General features: G+C 42.8%; 3 protein-coding genes and 1 pseudogene across 4 annotated transcripts; 2 read left to right on the top strand and 2 right to left on the bottom strand.

Annotated features, from left to right (window-relative positions):
- Positions 1–1279: 1279 nt before the first annotated feature.
- LOC311120681 (interferon-induced protein 44-like) lies at positions 1280–5838 on the top strand. Its single transcript, XM_084195258.1, has 9 exons — positions 1280–1511; positions 1749–1854; positions 2009–2398; positions 2555–2609; positions 2773–2968; positions 4028–4180; positions 4414–4585; positions 4665–4765; positions 4896–5838. Exons 2-9 carry the CDS (start codon positions 1764–1766, stop codon positions 5082–5084), a joined length of 1347 nt encoding a protein of 448 aa, XP_084051384.1. The 5' UTR covers positions 1280–1511; positions 1749–1763; the 3' UTR covers positions 5085–5838.
- Positions 5839–6655: 817 nt separating this feature from the next.
- LOC311120664 (interferon-induced protein 44-like) lies at positions 6656–8880 on the bottom strand (annotated as a pseudogene). The gene is made up of 6 exons: positions 8856–8880; positions 8375–8594; positions 7793–7983; positions 7533–7685; positions 6915–7182; positions 6656–6859 (listed from the first exon to the last, which is right to left on the bottom strand). The product of its transcript is annotated as an interferon-induced protein 44-like (transcript).
- Positions 8881–14542: 5662 nt separating this feature from the next.
- LOC311120674 (cocaine- and amphetamine-regulated transcript protein-like) lies at positions 14543–15283 on the top strand (the record flags this gene model as incomplete). Its single annotated transcript, XM_084195248.1, has 3 exons — positions 14543–14677; positions 14825–14908; positions 15176–15283. 3 exons carry the CDS (start codon positions 14543–14545, stop codon positions 15281–15283), a joined length of 327 nt encoding a protein of 108 aa, XP_084051374.1.
- A 2387-nt stretch (positions 15284–17670) lies between these two features.
- On the bottom strand, positions 17671–25239 carry LOC311120663 (rab GTPase-activating protein 1-like; the record flags this gene model as incomplete). Its single annotated transcript, XM_084195247.1, has 8 exons — positions 17671–17904; positions 19900–20166; positions 20341–20412; positions 20495–20578; positions 20899–21003; positions 21729–21839; positions 22168–22239; positions 25129–25239. The coding sequence occupies 8 exons, from the start codon at positions 25237–25239 to the stop codon at positions 17671–17673; spliced, it is 1056 nt and encodes a 351-aa protein (XP_084051373.1).
- Between the last annotated feature and the right edge of the window lie 1110 nt (positions 25240–26349).

The raw sequence follows: 26349 nt of genomic DNA, 5'->3' as shown, positions 1-26349 counted from the left end.
TTATTTTGCAATCAGAATCGATTGATTGATTGGTTGATTGATTGGTTGATTGATGGTTCGCCTTGTTGTGGTGTATTGTGTTGTATGCTGGTTAGGACCAGGAGTTTTACCTGGTCAGGTCACATGGTCAGGAACAACATTCTAGCCCTAGACTTGAGAATAGTTGAGAGTATTTGAGTGAACAGTCTTTAAAGAGGATACAAAGCTCTAGAATGGAACTCTTGTGGTGTTCCCATTCCCACATCATTCAGTATAGCTGATCTAAGTCCGTTTAACGTTTTCTCCCCTTAAAGATTATGTCAGGATTTGAGGAATGGAATCTGATCCTATATCTTACCCAGAGCAGAACGCTAGACCCCTAAAACTAATTTCTGGCCCTAGACACTGATCTCAGGTCAGTTTTACCTGGACTCATCATTGTGTTTTTATCTCCTGTGTATGCATATACAGTATGTATCTCTGGTATCGCTTTGTTTTACAGTCCCCTTTAACTTGGTATTTGCTTAGAAATAACATGGTAAAAACATCTGTTTCGTTGCAAGCATGGACTATTTGGTACCAGGTTGAAAGTCCCCATTGTTACCACAATGTGTTCATTCCAGCTGGGACAGGACTGTAAAGTAAAGCGTTACTGTATCTTTTTGCCTTGATTCATTATGAATGATCAGTTATTGATTATGAAGGAAAAATATATATTTTTTGTATCTGGTCGCTCTGATGTGCCATAACTCATGTTTTCTTGCACACTGTTAATATTTTACAGTTAAATACTTTACTGTTAAGACTTTACTGTTAATATTTTTGTGGATATTGCTGTTAAAAAAATATAGTATTGAAAAGTAGACAACATTAATAAAAATATGATAATAATGCCTGTGTTCTGGCCTGCTCCTTGTCTTCTTTGACACACACACACACACACACACACACACACACACACACACACACACACACACACATCCATCCACACCTGAGAATTTTACAGGTCATTTGAAAGTGACCATAGAAGCTTCTCTAGCCTCAGATAGAATTACAACTCATTGTTAATTAAATACCATTATGTTTTATTTCAAAGCCCTGTGAAATTCCCAGTCTTCTATCCTACTGTAGAAGCCCCCGATTTCCTTACATGACTTGTGGAGGGAAGGCTATAGGCGGTACAAGACGCACTCCCTCTTCCGGGCTGCACAGCGAGGTATGCTGCTAAAAAAAAATGCTAACCCCGCCCACATGGCGCGCCAGCAGAGCTCTATCAAGCGCACTCTAACGGTCCTTTCCTGTATTTTAAACAAAAAGAAAGGCAAGTTGAGTGACTCAACGCAGCTTTAGTTTCGATTTTAAGAAAAGGAAAGCTTGAAACGCCTCTGTTTTATACTGGAGCTGCGCGACCTGGATTTTGTGGTTGATTATACCTGGATTTTGTGGTTGATTATAATTGTGATTGATTGAAGCCCAGCAGCCCACTGCATTAGAGGAGTTATATTTTCTAACACGATCATCAGTTACAAACGGTAAGAACTACTACCTCATCATCATCATCATCATCATTACAATCTAAAGAAAGCGCTTCAAAAGAAGCAATTCTAACAGATATCTGTGTGGTAGCATCTATGAAAATATGACAGGTTGTTGTCCACTCTTTACATGCCTTTCGCACTTTCCTCAGTGTGTGTGTCTATACAGTGAGGTGAGGTTAATCAGTATGACCATGTTTATGTTACTATTTATTTCTGGTCTTTCTACCTCAGTTCCTTGGTGACATCATGAGTGTTGTGAGGTCCAGTCTGTCAGCAGAGCAGGAGAAGAAACTGCTGTCTCTGTTTGGCCATGTCAGACTCCACCTGCTCTACAAAGGTTTGTCGGAACAATGGACTGAATTTGAATTAAATCTTTATTTGTATGACATTTTATGGGATTCATTTTATTCTCAGGCCAGATACCTTCCGTGCAGCCAGAACAAAGCGATTGGTTTAGTAAAAGGTACTATTCTATTCTCTTCTATCCAAAGCCAGTGTCCACGGTTACTCAAATTCATCCTTCCACTACCACTGCAACCAACAGGGACCCACTGTTCTTGTGGCCTACAACAAGACTGGGTTTGTTTTCGGAGGTTACATCAGTAAGGACTACGCCCAGACTAAGCAGGAGATCAACGATGATAAGGCCTTTCTCTACAGCATCTCTGACCAGAGAGAAAAGCCACTGCGTGTGTCCAGTACCAATGGCCAGTACGGTTTCACAGATGGAAGCTTTGGTCTTAATGTTGGTGTCTTGTGGTTTCTTAATAATAACACCGCTACAGTTCAAGTTGTTGCAGGGAACACCTACACCTTTGAAGCATACGAGATGCATGGCAATGACCTGCAGCTGACAGAGTGTGAAGTGTACAGAGTGGAAGGTGAGTGGTCCTTTTATAGCCCCTATTCCTTAGGCACTACGATTGGATACATGTAACCAATATGGCAAAATATTCTAACCAGTCAGAAGGCAAGGTGAAGAAATTACTGTATTGATTAAATCTGATTGTTTTGTTGTTTGTCTCAATTTCTGTCAGACCGTGGAGGCCTTCTGGAGACTCCTTGGAGGAAAATTGACTGGGAAGGATATGGGTATGTTAAATCTCAAAAGTGGTACAAAAATCATAATACTTTGCAACTACTGATGCATCTAGTACTACTTCTGCTGTTCCAGTCAATATACTTCAATTAATCAATCAATCAAGTCTATCACCCATCTCTCTCTTCCTTTCTCCATCCCTCCATCCATCTCTAGCACCAAGGACCGCCTGATGGACTATATCAAGAACTATAAGCCTGAGGTAAAGTCTGTGGTCCAGGCCAGAGTTCTGCTGGTGGGTCCGGTCGGGGCTGGCAAGTCCAGCTTCTTCAACTCCATCAACTCTGTCTTCAAAGGACATGTTACCGGGCAGGCTAACACCGGCAGCGCAGGCACCAGTCTCACCACACAGGTACTGTGTGTGTGCGTGCATGAGTGTGTGTGTGGTTGTGGCTTAAAGATGCAGTCCGGGATCTTAAAGGGCAATTCCGCCACCTTTCACCTCATATTCATTATCTCCAGCACCATATCAGTGTCTACGTATGGGAAAATTGCATATTTCTATGATCTGTGGTTAAAAAGATAAAATAAATGTCCTAAAAAATACTTCTCTGTGACATCACAGGATAGGATTGAAAGTTTTACAAAACCTGCATTGAGTTTCTAGACAGAGGGAGGGTATTTTCTTGCTCCCCACGTCACCACAAATCTCATATTGTTTGAAAATCACTGTCTACATTTTGTAAAAACTTTTGATGATGTCATCGGGTAGAACTTTATTTTTTTATGTTTATTTTTTAATAGAATTTTTAAATATACAATCTACCTGCAGTGAAGCCGCTCAACATTTACTTTACATTCAATCATCTAGCAGACACTCCCATCCAGAGTGACCCACAGGAGCAACCATGGTCAAGGGCACATCGACAGATCTCCCACCAAGTCGAATCGGGGACCTGAACCAACGACCTCTCCGCCACCGGCCCAAGCTCCCAACCTCCAGGCCACCAACCATCCAAGATCACCCCCGCAGTCCCCTCGAAAAACCTCCCCCTCCACTACCCCAAACCCCCAAACCCCCACCAACCCAACGCGCCAACAACCAACAAAAGAGAACAAATTGAAAAACTAAGGAAAACAACAATGCAAAAACAACTTTTTAACTTTATATTTATTTCTACAAAATGAAGAAATGCGTTGTTTTCACATATGTAGACAATGGTATTGTGCTGGAGGTAATGAACATGAGGTTGAAAAACAGTGGAATTGCTCTTTTAGCACTAACAAAACATATTGTACGAATTGGAATTCATAACATATCATACAAATTGCAGGACGTAACACATCATACAAAATGGATGATGTAGTACACTATGAGTACTACTTTCAAAACTACTGTCTAAAATGATTCAAAACCTCTGGAGCATCACTATTGTACTGGACTTAACATTCCAACTCTCTCTCTCTGTAGTTCCGTACCTACAGCATCAAGGCAGAGCAGGGTGGGAAGGCTCTCCCTCTGGTCCTATGTGACACCATGGGCCTGGAGGAAGGACCCAGCGCAGGGCTGGATATAGATGACATCACCAGTATCCTGAAGGGCCACGTACAAGACCGGTACCAGGTGAATAAAACTGGCAAATGGTAGCAGTGGAGGCTGTTGGAGGGAGATAGAATGAATAGAAATGTATCAACAAGATGATTTAATGTGTTTGATACCAATCATTCCAGGCATTACAATGAGCCTGTCCTCCGACTTAAAGTAGCACCAGCCTCATGGTAGGAAAAGCATGTGGTTGATAATAGCAGTAGTAGTAGATGTATCTTGAGGGCTGATGTCCTGTTTCTCTCCCCCAGTTCAACCCGTCCATGTCTGTCCAGGCGGATGGTGTTGGGTACTGTAAGTCGCCCAGCCTGAAAGACATGATCCACTGTGTGGTCTACGTACTGGACGCCTGCAAGGTCACTCTGCTCTCTGCCAAGATGGTGGACAAGCTCGCCGCCATCCGCAAGGGGATCAACAAGCTGGGTAAGGAAGGAAGTGAGTGTTTGCGTGTCTGGGCGTGTCTGTGCATGTGTGTGTGTTAACATGTTTTTTGTGTCACTAGGTGTTCCCCAGCTGGTCCTGCTTACTAAGGTGGATGAGGCCTGTCCTCTAGTGAGAGAAGACCTGACCAACGTCTACCTCAGCTACTACATAGAGAGGATGGTGAGTGCATGGCTGAGTCTGGAATGAATCACTATTCACACATAGTATACCACGTTTACTTAACGTCAACCATATGTGTGTGTGTGCATGCATTTGTGTGTGTCTGCACTTGTGTGTGTGTTTGTTTCAGACCCGCGAGGTGAGTGTTTGTCTGGGTGTGTCCCAGTCGTGTGTCCTGCCAGTGAAGAACTACAGTCGTGAGTTAGAGGTGGACATCCACACAGACATCCTCCTGCTCACTGCCGTGGTCCAGATGCTTCGCTACACTGACAACTACTTTGATGACGTGTATCAGGCTGGGGACCAGAAGTCTGAGTGACTAGGGGTGTAGTTGTGATACTGATCTGAAGTCAGTTTTGGGTTTGACCTTCTAATGGATAGGATTAGGGGAATACACTGACCCTAGATGTGTTTAAATGGCAACTTTTAGTTATTGCTGACTCACTCAGACTTGCTCTACAGTTGTCCAAACTTTCAGAAAGACAGTGAGAGACATCCAACATAAGACTCATGTAGAGATGCAGCCTGGTACAGACAGTGAGAGACATCCAACAACATACTCATGTAGAGATGCAGCCTGGTACAAACAGTTTTACAACAATCATTGAGTTAAAGCAGAAGAGTAAATCCTTTAAATTAAATATTAAAGGAGTATGGTAAAAACATTACCCAGTAACAACAATGTTGAAAATGTATTGAATAATGAAAGTAGTGTGATGGAACATTTTATCTTGTGAAGAGACAGCCTTGAAAATGTTCATCTTGTCTTAGTGTCATAAATAATCCTTGGTTCCTGCCTGTGCTTGGTAAAGATATGAGGGGGGTCGACATGACCCCCTCCTTAGCACCATCTGGCAGAACACCCAGAATATGTCCTATAAGTTAAGATATAAGATGGTTTTAGCCACATGCCGGAACCAACCCTATGCCTATATAACGTGTCTGTAAGCATTATATAAAGGATCTAACGGGACTGCCCCGGGGAACTCACTTCAGACCGGTAATTTATGCATCTAAGTTTGACTGTGACCTATCCAGCTTGCTGTTAATAAACAATGATTCATTGAATATTGACTTTGAGTGTCCCTGTGTTGAATTTCCACAACAGTAGTATCTTAGAAGCTGGGGAACGGGACTATAGATGGGGAGCCCCACCTCTGGCTGACCTGGCGGAGTACAGGTGAGCTACCTCAATCCATCTGGACCTTATTAACATGGCCGGTTAAAGTAAGGGTTTTTGGAGAAGATAGACAAAGACCAACAACATATAGATGCACAAAACCTATACTTGGTCGCATTACTACATCTTACCCAGGAAATATAGGTAAGTCAAACAATCTTCTTTGAGTATGTTTACATCCACACTAATAATTCGATATTAAACTGATTATGGCAGTCGGCAGATTACGCAATAGTCATGTAAACACCTTACTCTGCTTATCTTAATTGGCGTAAAGGTCAAAATCGAAGTAAGCAAACACCTTAATCGCCGTTCCACTGGTGTATTCGCTCATCTGTGCATGTGCTAGCACCAGCCGAGCGATCCTCCGTCTTTAGTGCGAGTGAAGTGAGTTTGGAACAACTGAATGTATGCGTCTTCTAAGTAGTTTTCGCATACAAACTTTACATGTCCGAACTCAGAATCAAATATTCTTCCCAAAAATAACATGGTTGCTGTGGTAGATCGTTTATTTTGATTGGCAATTTTCTGCATTTATCAGTGTGCCATCACATAGTCTGATTTCAGATGTGTCCATGCAAACAGGATCATTAGGGAAATAGTTATTCTAGGCAAAGCAAGTAAACATTTAAATCAAATTATTAAATTAATCTGACTATCCACAATAACCGCATTATTGTGTGCATGTAACAGTACTTGTCTCTGTTGACTCAGGTTTGGGGCGGGGGCTTCGATGCGTGCAGCTCTTCAGGCTCCTCTGGCTGATTTTCGAAGAAGTAGTCAGCATAGTTAAACATCTGGTTCAGAGCACTGAGCAGCAGGATATCAGTGTCCTGATCCAGATCACACTCCTGGCTGTAGTTCTTCACTGGCTGAATACAAGACACAGGAATGCTCAGGGGCGCACTCAACTCCTGGGTCTGAAAGACACACAAACACATTTAGGAATTACCTTAAGGAATATTTCACCCAAATTACAAAATGACACATTGGTTTCCTAACCCTGTAAGCAGTCTATGGACAAGGTATGACAGCAATCGATGCATTGGTTTTATTTCCCTGGCACGGTTTCTGATTGCTCTTCTTGCGGATAGCAGCCAACTTATCCACCATCTTAGCAGACATCAGAGAAACTGCTGGCGTCCACCACGTCCTCCACACAGTGGATCTGGTCGTTCAGAGTTGCATGCTTGCGATTTCCAGATACATCCGGCTGCAAGGGAGCCATGGGGTTAAACTGTAAATGACAAACAGAGACAGACTTATGAGTCAGGGATCTTCCAGAACTGGTCCAACGTTCTAGGTTGAACTGAACTTGTTAAATATGAAAGCCTGACATCTTGCTACTTTGCTGTCAGAACTTTCTCAAGTTTCTTCTATTGTGAAAGGCAATACAACCACAGGATATCAAAGTTCAGGCAGTGTGGGATTCCATCTAGTTATGGTATATTGTCAGCATCGGCACGACTCTGTCGCCCTTTGACCATTCATAATGCTTGGTCTAATCGATCAGTTTTATGACATTCAACAAAAGATACCAACGAATGGTCCCCCTCAACCGTTTGTTTGCATTGTGCCTCTACATACCTGGTATCTGTCCTGAACGTGGCCCTTGTATATGCTGACTATGTCATCCATGTCCAAACCCTCCCCTGTAGCCTCCCCCAGGCCCATGGTGTCACACAGGACCTGGGGTAGAGGCTTACCGCCTTTCCCTGATTTAATGGAGAAGGTACGGAACTATGGAAAGACAAGATAGTCAGCACATAAAATGTTGCTTTCAGACACACACACACACACACACACACACACACACAGACACACACAGACACACACACACACCGTACCTGTGTGGTGAGGCTTCTGTCTGCATTGCCAGCGATGGCCTGGCATGTTTCCTCTGAAGAAAGAGTTGATGGAATTGAAGAAGCTGGACTTGCCAGCCCCGACCTGACCCACCAACAGAACTCTGGCCTGAACCACTGACTTTGCCTCAGGCCTATAGTTCTGGATGGTCTCCTTCAACTGTTCTCTATTCCTACAACTTTCAATAATAACTGAATTGCTATATTTTTGGTATGTGGTGTACAGGCATGTGTGTGGTTATGTTCAAAGACAGTAATACTTACTCAGATGTCCAAAGTGCGTTTCTCTTGAAAGGTCTGTAAATCTAATCCTGTTCATTACATTAAAAAAGTAGAAAAAGTAGTCCGCTATAAAGGAAGTAGGGTACCATGTGAGATGTGTCCTAGGTGACTGTCACTCACCCTCAACCCTGTAGACCTCACACTCTGTCAACACCAGGTTGTTGCCATACATCTCTGCAGCATTGACTTTGTAATGATTTCCTGGGATACAACTGACCTGTGCTTTATTGCAATTCAGAAACCACAAGGCACCAACATTAGGCTGCATCTGGGAAACAGTACTGGCCATTGGTACTGGACACACGCAGTGGCTTTTCTCTCTGGTCAGACATGCTGTAGAGAAAGGCCTTATCATCGTGGATCGCCTGTCCAGTCTCGGCATAGTCCTTACTGATGTAACCTCCGAAAACAAACCCAGTCTTTTTGTAGGCCACAAGTATGGTGGGTCCCTGGCGGTTGCAGTGGTTATGGAAAGCTGAAGTCGAGTAGCAGTGGAAGCTGCCTTTGAATAGAATGGAATCAAATAGAATGTACAAATTTAGCATATTCCTTTTTATTACTTTGAAGTTTAGTTTGAACATTTATGTTTTTTATTGTAACAGAAAAGTAATTCAGGGTTTTTAATGACAACTGTTTGTAAAAGCCTGTATTAATGCTGAAAGAACAATAAACTAAAAATAGAATAGAATGGTACTTTATTACCTTTTAGTAAACCAATACATTAAGTCAACTTGAGAACAAAATTCATTAACAAGCAACAGACTGGACCTCACAGCACTGACACTCATGACGTCGACAACGAGGGACAATGATATGAACGACACCTGGTAGGAAAGACAAGCAATAAATAACATACTAAGGTTCAATAAAACATCTACACTGAACAAAAACATAAACGCAACATGTAAAGTGTTGGTTTCTTGAGCTGAAATAAAAGATCCCAGAAATGTTCCATATGCCAAAAAAGCTTATTTCTATCAATTATTTTGCACACATTTGTTTACATCCCTGTTAGTGAGCATTTTTCCTTTGCCAAGATAATCCATCGACCTGACAGGTGTGGCATATCAAGAAGCTGATTAAACTGCACAATCATTACACAGGTGCACCTTGTGCTGGGGACAATAAAAGGCCACTCTAAAATGTGCCGTTTTGTCACACAACACAATGCCACAGATGTCTCAAGTTTTGAGGTAGCTTGCAATTGGCATGCTGACTGCAGGAATGTCCACCATAGCTGTTGCCAGAAAATGTAATGTTCATTTCTCTACCATAGGCCGCCTCCAACCGCAGACCACATGTATGGCATCGTGTGGGCGAGTGGTTTGCTGATGTCAACGTTGTGAACATAGTGCCCCATGGTGGTGGTGGGGTTGTGGTATGGACAGGCATAAGATACGGACATCGAACACAATTGCATTTTATTGATGCCAATTTGAATGCACAGAGATACCATGACGAGATCCTGAGGCTCATTGCCATCACCTCATGTTTCAACATGATAATGCTGGAGTTGGTCCCCCCTTTGCTGCTATAACAGCCTCCACTCTTCTGGGAAAGCTTTCCACTAGATGTTGGAACATTGCTGCAGGGACTTGCTTCCCCCATTCTGTGAGCTTGTGTGGCCTGCCACTTTGCGGCTGTGCCTTTGTTGTTCCTAGACGTTTACACTTCACAATAACAGCACTTACAGTTGACCGGGGCAGCTCTAGCAGGGCAGAAATTAGATTAACTGACTTGTTGGAAAAGTGGCATCCTATGAATTAATGTATGAATTAATGCAATTTTAATTTTGTGTCAAATCGGCAGTTGGCAACCCATCCCTTATGGGACTAATTGACACATAAACAAACATTACAATAATTCACTGTGATAATTCAGTGATAATTCTTCTTCCGGTGTTCTCTGCAGTGCGCATCGCATAAAGAGTAAAAACAAAAGTAAAAAATATTTGTAAATTTTTTTATACATAATAGTTAATAAGGTTATCCAAACAGTAATTACAGTTGAAGTCGGAAGTTTACATACACTTAGGTTGGAGTCATTAAAACTCGTTTTTCAACCACTCCACACATTTCTTGTCAACAAACTATAGTTTTGGCAAGTCGGTTAGGACATCTACTTTGTGCATGACACAAGTACTTTTTCCAACAATTGTTTACAGACAGATTATTTCACTTATATCACAATTCCAGTGGGTCAGAAGTTTACATACACTAAGTTGACTGTGCCTTTAAAAAACTTGGAAAATTTCAGAAAATGATGTCATGGCTTTAGAAGCTTCTGACAGGCTAATTGCCATCATTTTAGTCAATTGGAGGTGTACCTGTGGATGTATTTCAAGGCCTACCTTCAAACGCAGTGCCTCTTTGCTTGACATCATGGGAAAATCAAAAGAAATCAGCCAAGACCTCAGAGAAAAAATGCAGACCTCCACAAGTCTGGTTCATCCTTGGGAGCAATTTCCAAACGCCTGAAGGTACCACATTCATATGTACAAACAATAGTACGAAATTATAAACACCATGGGACCACGCAGCCATCATACCGCTCAGGAAGGAGACGCGTTCTGTCTCCTAGAGATTAACGTACTTTGGTGCGAAAAGTGCTAATCAATCCCAGAACTACAGCGAAGGACCTTTTGAAGATGCTGGAGGAAACAGGTACAAAAGTATCTATATCCACAGTAAAACAAGTCCTATATCGACATAACCTGAAAGGCCGCTCAGCAAGGAAGAAACCACTGCTCCAAACCGCCATAAAAAATACAGACTACGGTTTGCAACTGCACATGGGGACAAAGGTCTTACTTTTTGGAGAAATGTCCTCTGGTCTGATGAAACAAAAATAGAACTGTTTGGCCATAATGACCATCGTTATGTTTGGAGGAAAAAGGGGGTGCCTTGCAAGCCGAAGAACACCATCCCAACCGTGAAGCCCGGGGGTGGCAGCATCATGCTGTGGGGGTGCTTTGCTGCAGGAGGGACTGGTGCACTTCACAAAATAGATGGCATCATGAGGAAGGAAAATTATGTGGAAATATTGAAGCAACATCTCAATACATCAGTCAGGAAGTTAAAGCTTGGTCGCAAATGGGTCCAAGCATGCTTCCAAAGTTGTGGCAAAATGGCTTAAGGACAACAAAGTCAAGGTATTGGAGTGACCATGACAAAGCCCTGACCTCAATCCTATAGAAAATTTGGGGGCAGAACTGAAAAAGCGGCCTACAAACCTACAAACCTACAAACCTGACTCAGTTACACCAGCTCTGTCAGGAGGAATGGGCCAAAATTCACCCAACTTATTGTGGGAAGCTTGTGGAAGGCTACCTGGAACGTTTGACCCAAGTTAAACAATTTAAAGGCAATGCTACCAAATACTAATTGAGTGTATGTAAACTTCTGACCCACTGGGAATGTGATGAAATAAATAAAAAGCTGAAATAAATCATTCTCTCTACTATTATTCTGACATTTCACATTCTTAAAATAAAGTGGTGATCCTAACTGACCTAAGACAGGGAATATTTACTAGGATTAAATGTCAAAAATTGAGTTTAAATGTATTTGGCTAAGGTGTATGTAAACTTCCGACTTGAACTGTATGTCTCCCTTATTTTGTTTTTTTTACAGATGTTCAAAGTCAGACTGTTGGAAAAGGTCAACATACTTTTGTATGTATAGTGGCCCAATTCTAACCTTTATGCCTACTAGTTAAATAGGCTTCTAGATGTTTAATCCAGGCAAAATGACTAACTGTAAAGAAAAACCACTAGCCTACAGTAACAGAAATGACTAACTGTAAAGAAAAACCACTAGCCTACAGTAACAGAAATGACTAACTGTAAAGAAAAACCACTAGCCTACAGTAACAGAAATGACTAACTGTAAAGAAAAACCACTAGCCTACAGTAACGGGAATTGGAAACTGACACACCTGTAAGACTGCAACTGATGTGCTGTGTCTTTACTCCGTCGAGGCAAACAACAACAGTGTCAAGTAAATCATTCACTTCAGGTCATAAACTAATATATTTAATCAATAATTGTCTTCAAAATATTAGGCATGAAGTCCACCAGCAACCAGTGAACAGCAACCAATGCTACTTTGATATCAGAACATTCTCAAGTGTCTTTTTTCGTGAAAGGTAAAATCTTTGTTCAACCACAGGATTTCAAAGTTCAGGTAGTGTGGGATTCCATCTAGTTATGGTATAATGTCAGCATTGGCATGGCTTGGTCGCCCTTTGACCAATCAGAATGCTTGGTCTAAACGATACATTTTATTACATTCAACAAAAGATAACAATGAATGGTCCTCCTAAACCGGTTGTCTGCATTGTGCCTCTACATACCTGGTATCTGTCCTGAACTATGGTATGAAAGACACCTGGTAGGAAAGACAAGCATTAAATAGCATACTAAGGCTACATTCTACTGGTTTTCCACATACCTCAGAGAGAGAAACTCCTGCTTTGAAATAGACTAGAGGAAAAACTCTGGGCCCCAGTTCTGAGACAGAAAAGACAGAAAGAAAAACTCTGGGCCCCAGTTCTGGGACAGAAAAGACAGAAAGAAAAACTCTGGGCCCCAGTTCTGGGACAGAAAATACTGAAAGCTAAAGCTGGAACATACTGTACCTCAAGCTTGCCATGAGGCCGAAATGGCCCAATTCTAACCTTTGTGCCTAGTACTGTAGTTAAATAGGCTTCTAGATGTGGATTTATAGGCTAAATGACTAAATGAGTCAAATACTATCCTACAGTAACGGGAATTGGAAACTGAGTCACCTGCAAGGTTGCAACTGATGTGCTGTGTCTTTACACTGTCGAGGCAAACAACAACACTGTCAGCATAAATTAGGATAGGCTACATGCCAGTGACTGTCAGACAAATCTTGGCAGTATGGATTTATGACATCAAGTAAATAAGTCACTTCAGGTCATAAGCTAATATAGTTCACCAATAATTATGTATTCAAAGTATTAGGCATGAAATCCACCAACAACCAACGAACATCAGTAAATATTGGATTAGTTCCAATGATATTAGCAGGTGCTGATATCTGAAAAGAATCCTGTTCAGACAAATAGAACACACACACACACACACACACACACACACAAAAGTACACATGCACAAATGCCCACACAACACAGCTGTCTTCATATCTGACTTATCTTTATTTTCTAGTGTTGACTACTTTGGTTCAGCTGGGTTGCACTGGATCAAAAGGTTAACTTTAAAGGCCCAGTGCAGTCAACATTCAGTTTTTCCTGTGTTTTATATCATATTGTACCATGGGCGCAACTTTCACTGGAGGGGGGGGGGGGGGGGGGGGGGGATTGCATTTTTGTCCCCCCCAGTTTTATCATTGGAATGTGATACGAAACGAGGCTGGGTGTGCTTTAGGACGCCTCCGAGCGATCGGGTAGGCTGTTTGGAGTGTTTATCAGACTTGATAAAAAAAAAATATAAGAATAATTATTATTATGTCCCCCCCATTTCTAAAACCAAAGTTGCGCCCCTGTATTGTACAACAACAGCTGATGAAACGATCAGCGTTATTTCCTGATAGTTGCTGGTTGAAAATATAATCTACACAGGACCTTCTAATCAGCAGGTTTGCATGGGCGGGAGTTTCAGCTTTCCATGGTGACATCACAATGCGGTAAATTGATTAATAGACAAAGAGAGTTCCAAACTTCTCTGCCAATAACAGCTAGTTTTCAGTTTTCCCCTCCCCACTTAAACCACTCCCAAGCAGAATTCTTGCTTGAGAAATAGTATTGTGTGTGTGCGTGTGCGTGTGCGTGTGCGTGTGCGTGCGAGAGAGAGAGAGAGAGCGCGAGAGAGAGAGAGAGAGAGAGAGAGAGAGAGAGAGAGAGAGAGAGAGAGAGAGAGAGAGAGAGAGAGAGAGAGAGAGAGAGAGACGTGGGGAGAGAGAGACGTGTGTTCTTTAAGTGGTCTGATGAGATTAGCCTGTGATGTAGAGTCTCAGGCCTGCTCACTGTGTACACAGGTATCCTGGACCAAATGACCAAATGAGAGGTTAGGCATACACACACACCCAAGAGGAAATTGGATGCTGATTAAAGATTGGTCTCAACAGCCAGGGGCTGTGACCTGTGATTATTGGAAAGAGGTGAACAGAGGTGTTCTATCAGACAACGCCTCCCCATCACATCATCCTCTGGCGCGTGTATGTGCGTGTGACGCTCTCCGGTCAGTGGTTACCTCTGTCGCTCGGCTCATGTCAGTGGTCATACATATTACAGTGGTCATACATATTACAGTAGCTGTATGATGTCAGCAAACTCTATAAAATCAAGCCCCCGCGTCTATCACCCCGAATTATAGCCCACTTCACCCGCCCAGTGTTCACCAAGCCCCTGCTAACCACCTGCAGAGGCTCCGCTGTATCTCCATCCCTTCTGGTTGTTTCAGCACCATGGCCAGCGTTCTACTGCTCTTCCTCGCCGCCTCCTGCTGCACGTGTCTCTGTCTCGCTGAAGGCGACACCTCATTGGAGTTTGAGACTCGCGCTCTAGAGTTCCCCCACAAATCGCAAGAAGAGAAGGATCTGGTAAGTTTTAATTTTTTTATGTTTGTGAAGTTGTTTGGTTTGTGCGTTTGTCAGTGTGTTAGTTTAGCCTATGCATCCCTCTCTTTTTACTTGTTTTCTAGCTATATCTATATCAGCCCATCGTTTTTGTTTTTCTCTGTCATGTAGATTGAAGCTTTGCAAGAGGTTCTGGAGAAACTGAAGAACAAACAGATGCCGTTATCAGAGAAGAAGCTCGGCTGGCTGCCGTCGGTAAGAATAGACATGGTCAACCATTTTAAAGTGGTTAAAGTCCTATTTTCAACCGTTTTTGAAGTAGTTAACCTGTCTGTGTCAGGCATTTTATTTCTTCATTGACTCTAGCCTTATATTGCGTGTTTTTCTATATAGTTTAGGAGTTGCTAGGATTAATCTGGTTCTGGGAAGTCCGGCGTAGATGTGTCAGAATCAAATAGTATGGAGACAGATGCCACACCATCATCATCAAATTAAAAAAAGTAACTGTTTGTTTGTTTCCAGTGTGACGCGGGCGAGCAGTGCGCTGTTCGCAAGGGTGCGCGTGTCGGAACGCTGTGCGGGTGTCCGCGTGGGACGACCTGCAACTTCTATGTTCTTAAGTGTTTGTAAGAAGAGGAGTGGAGAAAAGGATAAACAGCGAAATAGGAGAGAGAGAACACAAGCTTTTGCCTCATTCAGCGGAGCACATTCAGATTGTGGAACGTTGTATTGTATGATGAACAAACATGTCTCTATCTGACATGTAGAGTAAATAGGAATCGTGTCAGCTTTACTTTCAGTATGTTGCCCCCTCCTGTCCTGAACGTGACCCTGGTGTGTGTAATGGGGGGTTTGTTGTCTAACTTAAAGGTAGTATCCCAAATAACAATCTATTCCCTATAATGCACTATTTTGGCCAGAATCCTGTGTGTCAGTCCTATGTTGCTCTGGTCAAAAGTATTGCACTTTATAGGGAATAGAGTGTCATTTAAGACGCAGCTCAACTTGTTCCCTTCATCTGTGCTCCATTCTGTCTCGTCTATTTTGACTAAGTACAAAGAAATTCAATGTGATTAATAAAGTCCTTGTTTATAAGATGATTTACAGTTTTATTTATGGCTTTGGTGCAATTTTCACAAGTAGGCAATGTGGTACATTTTTACTACTCTTTGTACAAAACTCAAAACAGATCATCAAAAAGGCAGTTGTTTCAAAACTTTAAGCAGATTTTCAATTGACTAAGTATAACACACAAAATCATACAGTCTCATTTTCACCAAACTTAATCAGTGTTTCATCTAGAAATATGTTTCACATTGCAATACATGTTCGTCTTAACGTAATTGCCTTTCACAATATAATGCTAACTTTTTATATGAGTTTCTTCTCTTTTGTTAACATACATTTTACTATTACTTGATATTATATTTCTTATTATTATAATTATATTATTATTACTTAATCAGACTGATCTAAATTGATGATCAGTTACATGTTTGGTAAACCTATACCTTACACAACTAGCTCTCACAGTCTCACTTCAGAATTAGACGTTCATCCATGTTTCACAAACGTCAAATTTCGAAGTTGTTTGCGAACGTCAAATTTCAAGGTATTTAAGGTTAAGTTTAGGCATTAACTCCGAAATATTAAGGTTAGGCATGAACTCCAAATGGTTAAGGTAAGGGTTAAGGTTTGGGATAGGCTGGAAACAATCTCAAAAACAACTTTCTATTGCTGGATTTGAACTTCCAACCTTTGGAATCAGAGGCAGATGCTTACGAAAACCGAAACCTACTTGAAGGTAACAGTGCTCACTGTTGCCCCTAGTGGCCGGTTTCCACGTCATCTCACGACATCCTCAGACATGGATGGATGTCGAATACTGACTTGTATCACGGGTGACCTGGCTGACTTTACATGTGAACTGGTTTGTCTACTACAGATTTCGAGAACTACTTAATGAAAATGCATGTCTGTAAAGTAGAAAGTATGATATATACTCGAATGTACTACTATGATGATGACTATTATGATTTTACTTCACAGTAAGATTGAAAAAGATCTGATATTGACAAGATCAGAGACGTACTATTATGTAACAAATCAAATCACAATCAAATCAAAACATGTATTTACAACGAAAGGTTTTGAATGTAAGACTGGGTGCATTAAAAGTGTTAACAGTTTGGAGTTTTGTTCTAAGAGTTTAGAAAATTCACCACATTTTTTGGGGGGATTTTTATAATCATGTGTCTGTCTGGAAGTTGGTGTGTGTGTGTGTGTGTGTGTGTGTGTGTTTGCATTTGCATGTGTGTGCATGCAGAAAGGAGTGTTAGCACTGGAAAGTACAGTTTGATAATTGGATTCAGTTATTCACACGTTTTATGAAAGGGACAACCCAACGCAGCCAAAGTAATACATAAAACACACATAATACTCCTGTACAAGAAAAGATTGAAAGTAAAAAATGACACAAACAAATAAAACCAAAATAGGGACTAGAATGCAGAAACAAACAGTCACCAAGAGACATATATAATCATTCCAATACATATATGTATACCCTTGTAATGATGTCTGTCATAGTATTGTGAGGACAGAGGTAGAGTTACGAGATAAGTGGTTTGGGGTCATGAAGTCTACATTCCTTATGTCAAGGTAGATTAGTGATGTTTAGGATAGCATGAGTGATGAGCAGGATAGTGACTTGGGGTAAAGAGTGATGAACATCAAAGACAGGGAGTGCCCATGGAGACTTACCAGATGTATGCCAGGAAGAGGGTAACAGAAGGTATATAAGGTAGAGTGTTTCCTTTGTTCAAGTTAGTTCAACTGACGAAGGGCAAAGCCATGTCCGTTTGTTAGATGAACCTACGAGCTCATGATCCAATAAATACTTGGTATAAAATCTCCACAGAATGTCTAAGTAAATTCTTGCATCTTGAACTTCTCAACATCATAATAACCCTCAATCTGTCCTCTTGCTGTCCCTCCCCCTCCCTTCCATCTCTCTGTCAGACGTCTCCCCCCCTGGCCTCCCTGGGGGCCCATGACAGTCTCCTGGAACTCCAGGCTGAGAGGGGAAGGCCATGGAGAGAACGCCCCATCGCCGAGGCTCTCCCCCTGGGTAGGCTGCTGCTCTGCAGGCCCCCTCCGGCTGACCGTATGGAGCTCACAGTCTTACTGAGCCAGCTGTTCCTAGCTGTCTGGAGATCACGTTGCAGCACCCCCTTCTGGTGCTCTAGCTCCTACACAGGGGACAACACAACACATCATATGTCACTATGGAGTGTGTACTGTGCACATAAAAGTGTGTACTGTGCATTAAGGAGTATGTACTATGAAGTACAGTGGGGAGAACAAGTATTTGATACACTGCCGATTTTGCAGGTTCTCCTACTTACAAAGCATGGAGAGGTCTGTAATTTTTATCATAGGTACACTTCAACTGTGAGAGATGGAATCAAAAATCCAGAAAATCACATTGTATGATTTTTAAGTAATTCATTTGCATTTTATTGCATGAAGTATTTGATACATCAGAAAAGCAGAACTTAATATTTGGTACAGAAACCTTTGTTTGCAATTACAGAGATCATACGTTTCCTGTAGGTCTTGACCAGGTTTGCACACACTGCAGCAGGGATTTTGGCCCACTCCTCCATACAGACCTTCTCCAGATCCTTCAGGTTTCGGGGCTGTCGCTGGGCAATACAGACCTTCAGCTTCCTCCAAAGATTTTCTATTGGGTTCAGGTCTGGAGACTGGCTAGGCCACTCCAGGACCTTGAGATGCTTATTACTCCTTTGTTGCCCTGACTGTGTGTTTCGGGTCGTTGTCATGCTGGAAGACCCAGCCACGACCCATCTTCAATGCTCTTACTGAGGGAAGGAGGTTGTTGGCCAAGATCTCGCGATACATGGCCCCATCCATCCTCCCCTCAATACGGTGCAGTCGTCCTGTCCCCTTTGCTGAAAAGCATCCCCAAAGAATGATGTTTCCACCTCCATGCTTCACGGTTGGGATGGTGTTCTTGGGGTTGTACTCATCCTTCTTCTTCCTCCAAACACAGCGAGTGGAGTTTAGACCAAAAAGCTCAATTTTTGTCTCATCAGACCACATGACCTTCTCCCATTCCTCCTCTGGATCATCCAGATGGTCATTGGCAAACTTCAGACGGGCCTGGACATGCGCTGGCTTGAGCAGGGGGACCTTGCGTGCGCTGCAGGATTTTAATCCATGACGGCGTAGTGTGTTACTAATGGTTTTCTTTGAGACTGTGGTCCCAGCTCTCTTCAGGTCATTGACCAGGTCCTGCCGTGTAGTTCTGGGCTGATCCCTCACCTTCCTCATGATCATTGATGCCCCACGAGGTGAGATCTTGCATGGAGCCCCAGACCGAGGGTGATTAACAGTCATCTTGAACTTCTTCCATTTTCTAATTATTGCGCTAACAGTTGTTGCCTTCTCACCAAGCTGCTTGCCTATTGTCCTGTAGCCCATCCCAGCCTTGTGCAGGTCTACAATTTTATCCCTGATGTCCTTACACAGCTCTCTGGTCTTGGCCATTGTGGAGAGGTTGGAGTCTGTTTGATTGAGTGTGTGGACAGGTGTCTTTTATACAGGTAACAAGTTCAAACAGGTGCAGTTAATACAGGTAATGAGTGGAGAACAGGAGGGCTTCTTAAAGAAAAACTAACAGGTCTGTGAGTGCCGGAATTCTTACTGGTTGGTAGGTGATCAAATACTTATGTCATGCAATAAAATGCAAATGAATTACTTAAAAATCATACAATGTGATTTTCTGGATTTTTGTTTTAGATTCCGTCTCTCACAGTTGAAGTGTACCTATGATAACAATTACAGACCTCTACATGCTTTGTAAGTAGGAAAACCTGCAAAATCGGCAGTGTATCAAATACTTGTTCTCCCCACTGTATGTACTGTGAACATGTGCAATATGAAGTGTGTAGTGTACACTCTGAAGTGTGTAGTGTGCACTCTGAAGTGTGTAGTGTACACTCTGAAGTGTGTAGTGTGCACTATGAAGTGTGTAATGTACACTCTGAAGTGTGTAGTGTGCACTATGAAGTGTGTTGTGTGCACTATGAAGTGTGTAATGTACACTCTGAAGTGTGTAGTGTACACTCTGAAGTGTGTAGTGTACACTCTGAAGTGTGTAGTGTACACTATGAAGTGTGTAGTGTACACTCTGAAGTGTGTAGTGTACGCTATAAGCTGACCTGGATCTTGCACTTGGCCTCCACCATCTGTAGTTTAGTCTGGGCCAGCTCCTTCTCCAGCTCTGTGACCTGGCCACTCAGACACACCTTCTCCTGGTCTTGTTCCCTGCTACCAGTAGTCTGCTGGTCTTGTTCTGTTTCCTGGTCTCTCTGCTGGTCTGGTTCTCTGGTGCTGATACTTCTCTGGTCCGGGGCTGTGGAACCGGAGCCTTCCATGATAGGAGAATCTAGAGCCTGTCGGCAGCGAGAACACGCCAGCACAGCATTCTGAGAGAGGAAGGAGAGGGGTGGGAGGGGTGTGACAAGAGAGAGTTCAAAAGTGTTTTATCATGAACATGCAGAGTGAGGGGTGATATCCATACAGAACAAATTACATCATTAAACTGTGTGATTGTCAAACTGTGACATCATCAGATGGTGCCATACAGTATTCATCCTCACCCTGAGTTTGTCCAGGTCCTCTTGATGTGCTGCCTGCTGTCTCTCCACCTGACTGGTCAGCTGGGAACAGATCTGACAGACAGAGGGAACAACATAGTATTAGGATTGTGTGTGTTTGTGTGTGTGTGTGTGTGTGTGTGCGTGCGTGTTGTACCTGTTTGTAGTCTGAGATGATGCCTGAGCTCCTCTTCACCTCTGGATCGGGTTTGTCCAGCTCTTTCCTTAACACCTCCTTCAACTGTGAAACGGTAAATAGATGTCCATACATGGTATTAAATATTTCCTTATTACCCATATATAGAATACAATATTACATTATTACCATAAATAGAATACAATATTACATTATTACCATAAATAGAATACAATATTACATTATTACCCATAAATAGAATACAATATTACATTATTACCATAAATAGAATACAATATTACATTATTACCATAAATAGAATGCAATATTACATTATTACCATAAATAGAATACAATATTACATTATTACCATACATGGAAGTATGTAAACATACAGGACGGATGGATAGAATAGAAGAGATTACCTGAGCAGCCTCCTCCTCCTTCCCTCTCTTCTCTACCTCCGCGTCCTTCAATCTCTTTCTGGTCTTCAGCAGCTCTTTGGTCAGCTCATCCACTCTGTCCTCCGCCTGTGGGTACACAACACACTCAGATGTCTGTCTGTCTGTCTGTCTGTCTGTCTGTCTGTCTGTCTGTCTGTCTGTCTGTCTGTCTGTCTGTCTGTCTGTCTGTCTGTCTGTCTGTCTGTCTGTCTGTCTGTCTGTCTCTCTGTCTGTCTGTCTGTCTGTCTGTCTGTCTGTCTGTCTGTCTGTCTGTCTGTCTGTCTGTCTGTCTGTCTGTCTGTCTGTCTGTCTGTCTGTCTGTCTGTCTGTCTGTCTGTCTGTCTGTCTGTCTGTCTGTCTGTCTGTCTGTCTACACAAGTGCCTATGGAGATAGGGGCCAGGGGAGTATCTAGGAGGTAGGCGCTAGATTAGATTACATTCTTAGAAAAAAAGGTGCTATCTAGAACATTAAACAGGCGAAGCCTTTGAATAACTATTTTTGGTCCAGGTAGAACCCTTTTGCGTTCCATGTAAAACCCTTTTCACCTGGAACCAAAAAGGGTTCTCCTGTGGGGACAGCCGAAAAACGCTTTTGGAACTCTTCTAAGAGTGTAGAAAATGTTATTGTCCATAGGGAAAGTGCAAATGAGGTAGGAGGCTAGGGGAAGTGCCTACAGTTAGAGGGCTGGGGGAGTGCCTAGGAGGTAGGGGGCTAGGGGGAGTGACTAGGACGTAGGGGGCTAGGGGGAGTGACTAGGAAGTAGGGGGCTAAGGGTTCATGTGGGGTTGATGTGGGTAGTTGAGTGGTGTACCTGGTCCAGTTCGGTCCTCAGGGAGATCTTGCTGGTGATCAGTCTGTGGGCCAGAACATCATTCTCCTGCTCCAGACGGACACTGGCCAGCTGCAGCTGACAGTTCTCCCTCTGCAGGAACACACAGAACAGAGAACACAAAGTTAGGTTCTACCTCCATAGAACGCACAGAACATGGAACACAGTTAGGTTCTCCCTATAGATTGCTCTAGAATGTGGAACAAACAGTCCGGTGGATTTGAGGGTAAAGAGAGAGAGTGCTGGTTTTGGGTGTAAGGGAGGTGCATGGTGGTGCTACCTGTTTAGGTGGGGAGGGGAGTAGTGATAGTGGGTGGGGTTCTGCTGTACCTGGTATCTGTGTATTGTTGGGTGGTGGGGTAGAGGTGGGAGGGAGGGGTTAGGTTTAATACGTATCATAGTGCTAACGGTTTGGTCCTACCTGGTATCTGTCTATGTGGTCATTCTGTTGTTGCGGCTGGTTCTCTCTCAGCTTGGCCTTCTTACTGGGAACCTGTAGAACAGCAACAGTCAAGGTTGAGTGAGAGAAAGGTCCACAGGCTCATCATACATAAACAGCAACCAAGTTTGATTGAGAGAAAGTTATATCACACAAACAGAGATGGAGTGATATGAAGTCTGAGTGACAGGAATCTAACTGATCCAGACAGAGAGAGAGAGAGAGAGAGAGAGAGAGAGAGAGAGAGAGAGAGAGAGAGAGAGAGAGAGAGAGAGAGAGAGAGAGAGAGAGAGAGAGAGAGAGAGAGAAAACAAATATACACTACCAGTCAAAAGTTTGGACACACCTACTCATTCAAGGATTTTTCTTTATTTTTTACTATTTTTTACATTGTAGAATAATAGTGAAGACATCAAAACTATGAAATAACACATATGGAATTGTTTTTTGGGAACCAAAAAAGTGTTAAACAAATCAAAATATATTTAGTAGCCACCCTTTGCCTTGATGACAGCTTTGCACACTCTTGGCATTCTCTCAACCAGCTTCATGAGGTAGTCACCTGGAATGCATTTCAATTAACAGGTGTGCCTTGTTAAAAGTTAATTTGTGGAATTTCTTTACTTCTTAATGCGTTTGAGCCAATCAGTTGTGTTGTGACAAGGTGTGGGGGGGGGGAAGATACAGAAGATAGCCCTATTTGGTAAAAGACCTAGTCCATATTATGGCAAGAACAGCTCAAATAAGCAAAGAGAAATGACAGTCCATCATTACTTTAAGACATGAAGGTCAGTCAATATGGAAACTTTCAAGAACTTTGAAAGATTCTTCAAGTGCAGTCGCAAAAGCCATCAAGCACTATGATGAAACTGGCTCTCATGAGGACCGCCACAGGAATGGAAGACCCAGAATTACCTCTGCTGCAGAGGATAAGTTCATTAGAGTTACCAGCCTCAGAAATTGCAGCCCAAATAAATGCTTCACAGAGTTCAAGTAACAGACACATCTCAACATCAACTGTTCAGAGGGGACTGTGTGAATCAGGCCTTCATGGTCAAATTGCTGCAAAGAAACCACTACTAAAGGAAACCAATAAGAAGAAGAGACCTGCATGGGACAAGAAAAACGAGCAATGGACATTAGACCGGTGGAAATTTGTCCTTTGGTCTGTAGTCCAAATTTGAGATTTTTGGTTCCAACCGCCGTGTCTTTGTGAGACGCTTTGTGGGTGAACGGATGATCTCTGCATGTGTATTTCCCACTGTAAATCATGGAGGAGGAGGTGTTATGGTGTGGGGGTGCTTTGCTGGTGACACTGTCTTTGATTTATTTAGAATTCAAGGCACACTTAACCAGCATGGGCTACCACAGCATTCTGCAGCGATACGCCATCCCATCTGGTTTGGGGTTAGTAGGACAATCATTTGTTTTTCAACAGGACAATGACCCAACACACCTCCAGGCTGTGTAAGGGCTATTTTACCAAGAAGGAGAGTGATGGAGTGCTGCATCAGATGACCTGGCCTTCACAATCCCCCGACCTCAACCCAATTGAGATGGTTTGGGATGAGTCGGACCGCAGAGTGAAGGAAATGCAGACAACAAGTGTTCAGCATATGTGGGAACTCCTTCAAGACTGTTGGAAAAGCATTCCAGGTGAAGCTGGTTGAGAGAATGCCAAGAGTGTGCAAAGCTATCATCAAGGCAAAGGGTGGCTATTTAAAGAATCTCAATTATAAAATATATTTTGATTTGTTTAACCCTTTTTTGTTTACTACATGATTCCATATGTGTTATTTCATAGTTTTGATGTCTTCACTATTATTCTACAATGTAAAAATAAAGAAAAACCCTTGAATGAGTAGGTGTGTCCAAACTTTTGACTGGTAGTGTAATTACTTGACACATTGGAAATAATTTACAAAAAAACAGAGCAAACTAGAATTATATTTGGCCCTAAACAGAGAGTACAGAGTGGCAGAATACCTGACCCAAAATTAAGGAAATCTTTGACTATGTACAGACTCCGTGAGCATTGCCTTGCTATTGAGAGAAGAGAAGACACTTCCTAAGCTCCTTCCAAATATATGACCAAATTAGAGACACGTATTTCCCTCAGATTACACAGACACACAAAGAATTCGAAAACAAATCCAATTTTGATAAACTCCCATATCTATTTGGTGAAAAAACACAGTGTGCAATCACAGCAGCAAGATTTGTGACCTGTTTCCACAAGAAAAGGGCAACCAGTGAAGAACAAAGTCCATCGTAAATACAACCCATATTTATGTTGATTTATTTTCCCTTTTGTACTTTAACTATTTGCACTTTGTTCCAACACTGTATATAGACATAATATGACATTTAAAATGTCTCTGTTATTTTGGAACTTGTGTGAGTGTAATATTTACTTTTTATTGTTTATTTCACTTTTGTTCATCCGTTTCACTTGCTTTGGCAATGTAAACATATGTTTCCCATGCCAAGAAAGGTCCTTGAATTGAATTAAGAGAGAGAGAGAGAGAAGAGCGAGAGAGAAGAGCGAGAGAGAGAGAACGCATGGAAGAAAATCATTTTCATATGTAACAGTCACACCTCCTAAAAAGATAACAACAGGTTCAATCTTTACACCTGGTGCAAATGCTTAGTAACCCTGGTCCTTGTTGTGAATGTCATCCTTTAGAGCAGGGGAGATGGTACAAGAGTTTAGTCTGCATGGCCAATAGAGGGCTGTCCTATAGATACTGCAGTAGAGGATTGTTGTTCTTTTTGTTGTTGTTGTTGTATGACCACATGCTCTACGACACAGCAGCAATTGTGTTATGGTTGTATAATGGTTGTGGTCTTACCGTGTGTTTGGGTATGGTTGTGTTATGGTTGTGGTCTTACCATGTGTTTGGCTATGGTTGTGTTATGGTTGTATAATGCTTGTGGTCTTACCGTGTGTTTGGGTATAGACTCGGCCATCAGGCAGGCGAGTATCTCCTCCTCGGCCATCTGGTCTACGATGTGGGCGTCAAACGCCACCCTGATAGACACTTCTTCCATCATCCTGACACACGCTCACACACACACACACAGCTAGAGGATGCAGGTCTCTACTCTCAGGTAAGTGAACCCCAGTAGGAGAGAGAAGCTCCAATTAATTAGTTGGTCAGAATTCCAACAGGTGTTCCAGTCAGATAGGTAAACTCCTTCACACAGGTAAACTCCAGTAGCAGAGAGAAGCGCTTGTTGATACACAGCTGAGCTCCCTCTAACAGGTACTGAGCTCCCTCTAACAGGTACTGAGCTCCCTCTAACAGGTACTGAGCTCCCTCTAACAGGTACTGAGCTCCCTCTAACAGGTACTGAGCTCCCTCTAACAGGTACTGAGCTCCCTCTAACAGGTACTGAGCTCCCTCTAACAGGTACTGAGCTCCCTCTAACAGGTGCTGAGCTCCCTCTAACAGGTAATGAGCTCCCTCTAACAGGTACTGAGCTCCCTCTAACAGGTACTGAGCTCCCTCTAACAGGTACTGAGCTCCCTCTAACAGGTACTGAGCTCCCTCTAACAGGTGCTGAGCTCCCTCTAACAGGTGCTGAGCTCCCTCTAACAGGTACTGAGCTCCCTCTAACAGGTACTGAGCTCCCTCTAACAGGTACTGAGCTCCCTCTAACAGGTACTGAGCTCCCTCTAACAGGTACTGAGCTCCCTCTAACAGGTACTGAGCTCCCTCTAACAGGTGCTGAGCTCCCTCTAACAGGTACTGAGCTCCCTCTAACAGGTGCTGAGCTCCCTCTAACAGGTGCTGAGCTCCCTCTAACAGGTGCTGAGCTCCCTCTAACAGGTACTGAGCTCCCTCTAACAGGTGCTGAGCTCCCTCTAACAGGTGCTGAGCTCCCTCTAACAGGTGCTGAGCTCCCTCTAACAGGTACTGAGCTCCCTCTAACAGGTACTGAGCTCCCTCTAACAGGTGCTGAGCTCCCTCTAACAGGTACTGAGCTCCCTCTAACAGGTGCTGAGCTCCCTCTAACAGGTGCTGAGCTCCCTCTAACAGGTGAATTCCAACAGATGAGAGGAGGTAGTAACTCCCAGTCAGTCAGATATACACAGGTCAACACCTGGAGACAGCTTAACTCCAGCAGGTATGAGACGGTACCTTTGAAAAACCTGGTGAG

The sequence above is a fragment of the Coregonus lavaretus genome (genome assembly GCF_964263955.1).
Source record: "Coregonus lavaretus genome assembly, contig: HAP1_SCAFFOLD_579, whole genome shotgun sequence".
Lineage (NCBI taxonomy): Eukaryota > Metazoa > Chordata > Actinopteri > Salmoniformes > Salmonidae > Coregonus > Coregonus lavaretus.
This window is presented reverse-complemented; position numbering and strand designations above follow the sequence as displayed.

Bases quoted from the DNA above. Each gene is read 5' to 3' on its own strand.
- LOC311120681 (XM_084195258.1), top strand. From the start codon at position 1,764: ATGAGTGTTGTGAGGTCCAGTCTGTCAGCAGAGCAGGAGAAGAAACTG. The intron at 2,610-2,772 runs GTATGTTAAATC...ATCCATCTCTAG, and splicing joins ATTGACTGGGAAGGATATGG to CACCAAGGACCGCCTGATGG. The intron at 2,969-4,027 runs GTACTGTGTGTG...CTCTCTCTGTAG, and splicing joins GCACCAGTCTCACCACACAG to TTCCGTACCTACAGCATCAA.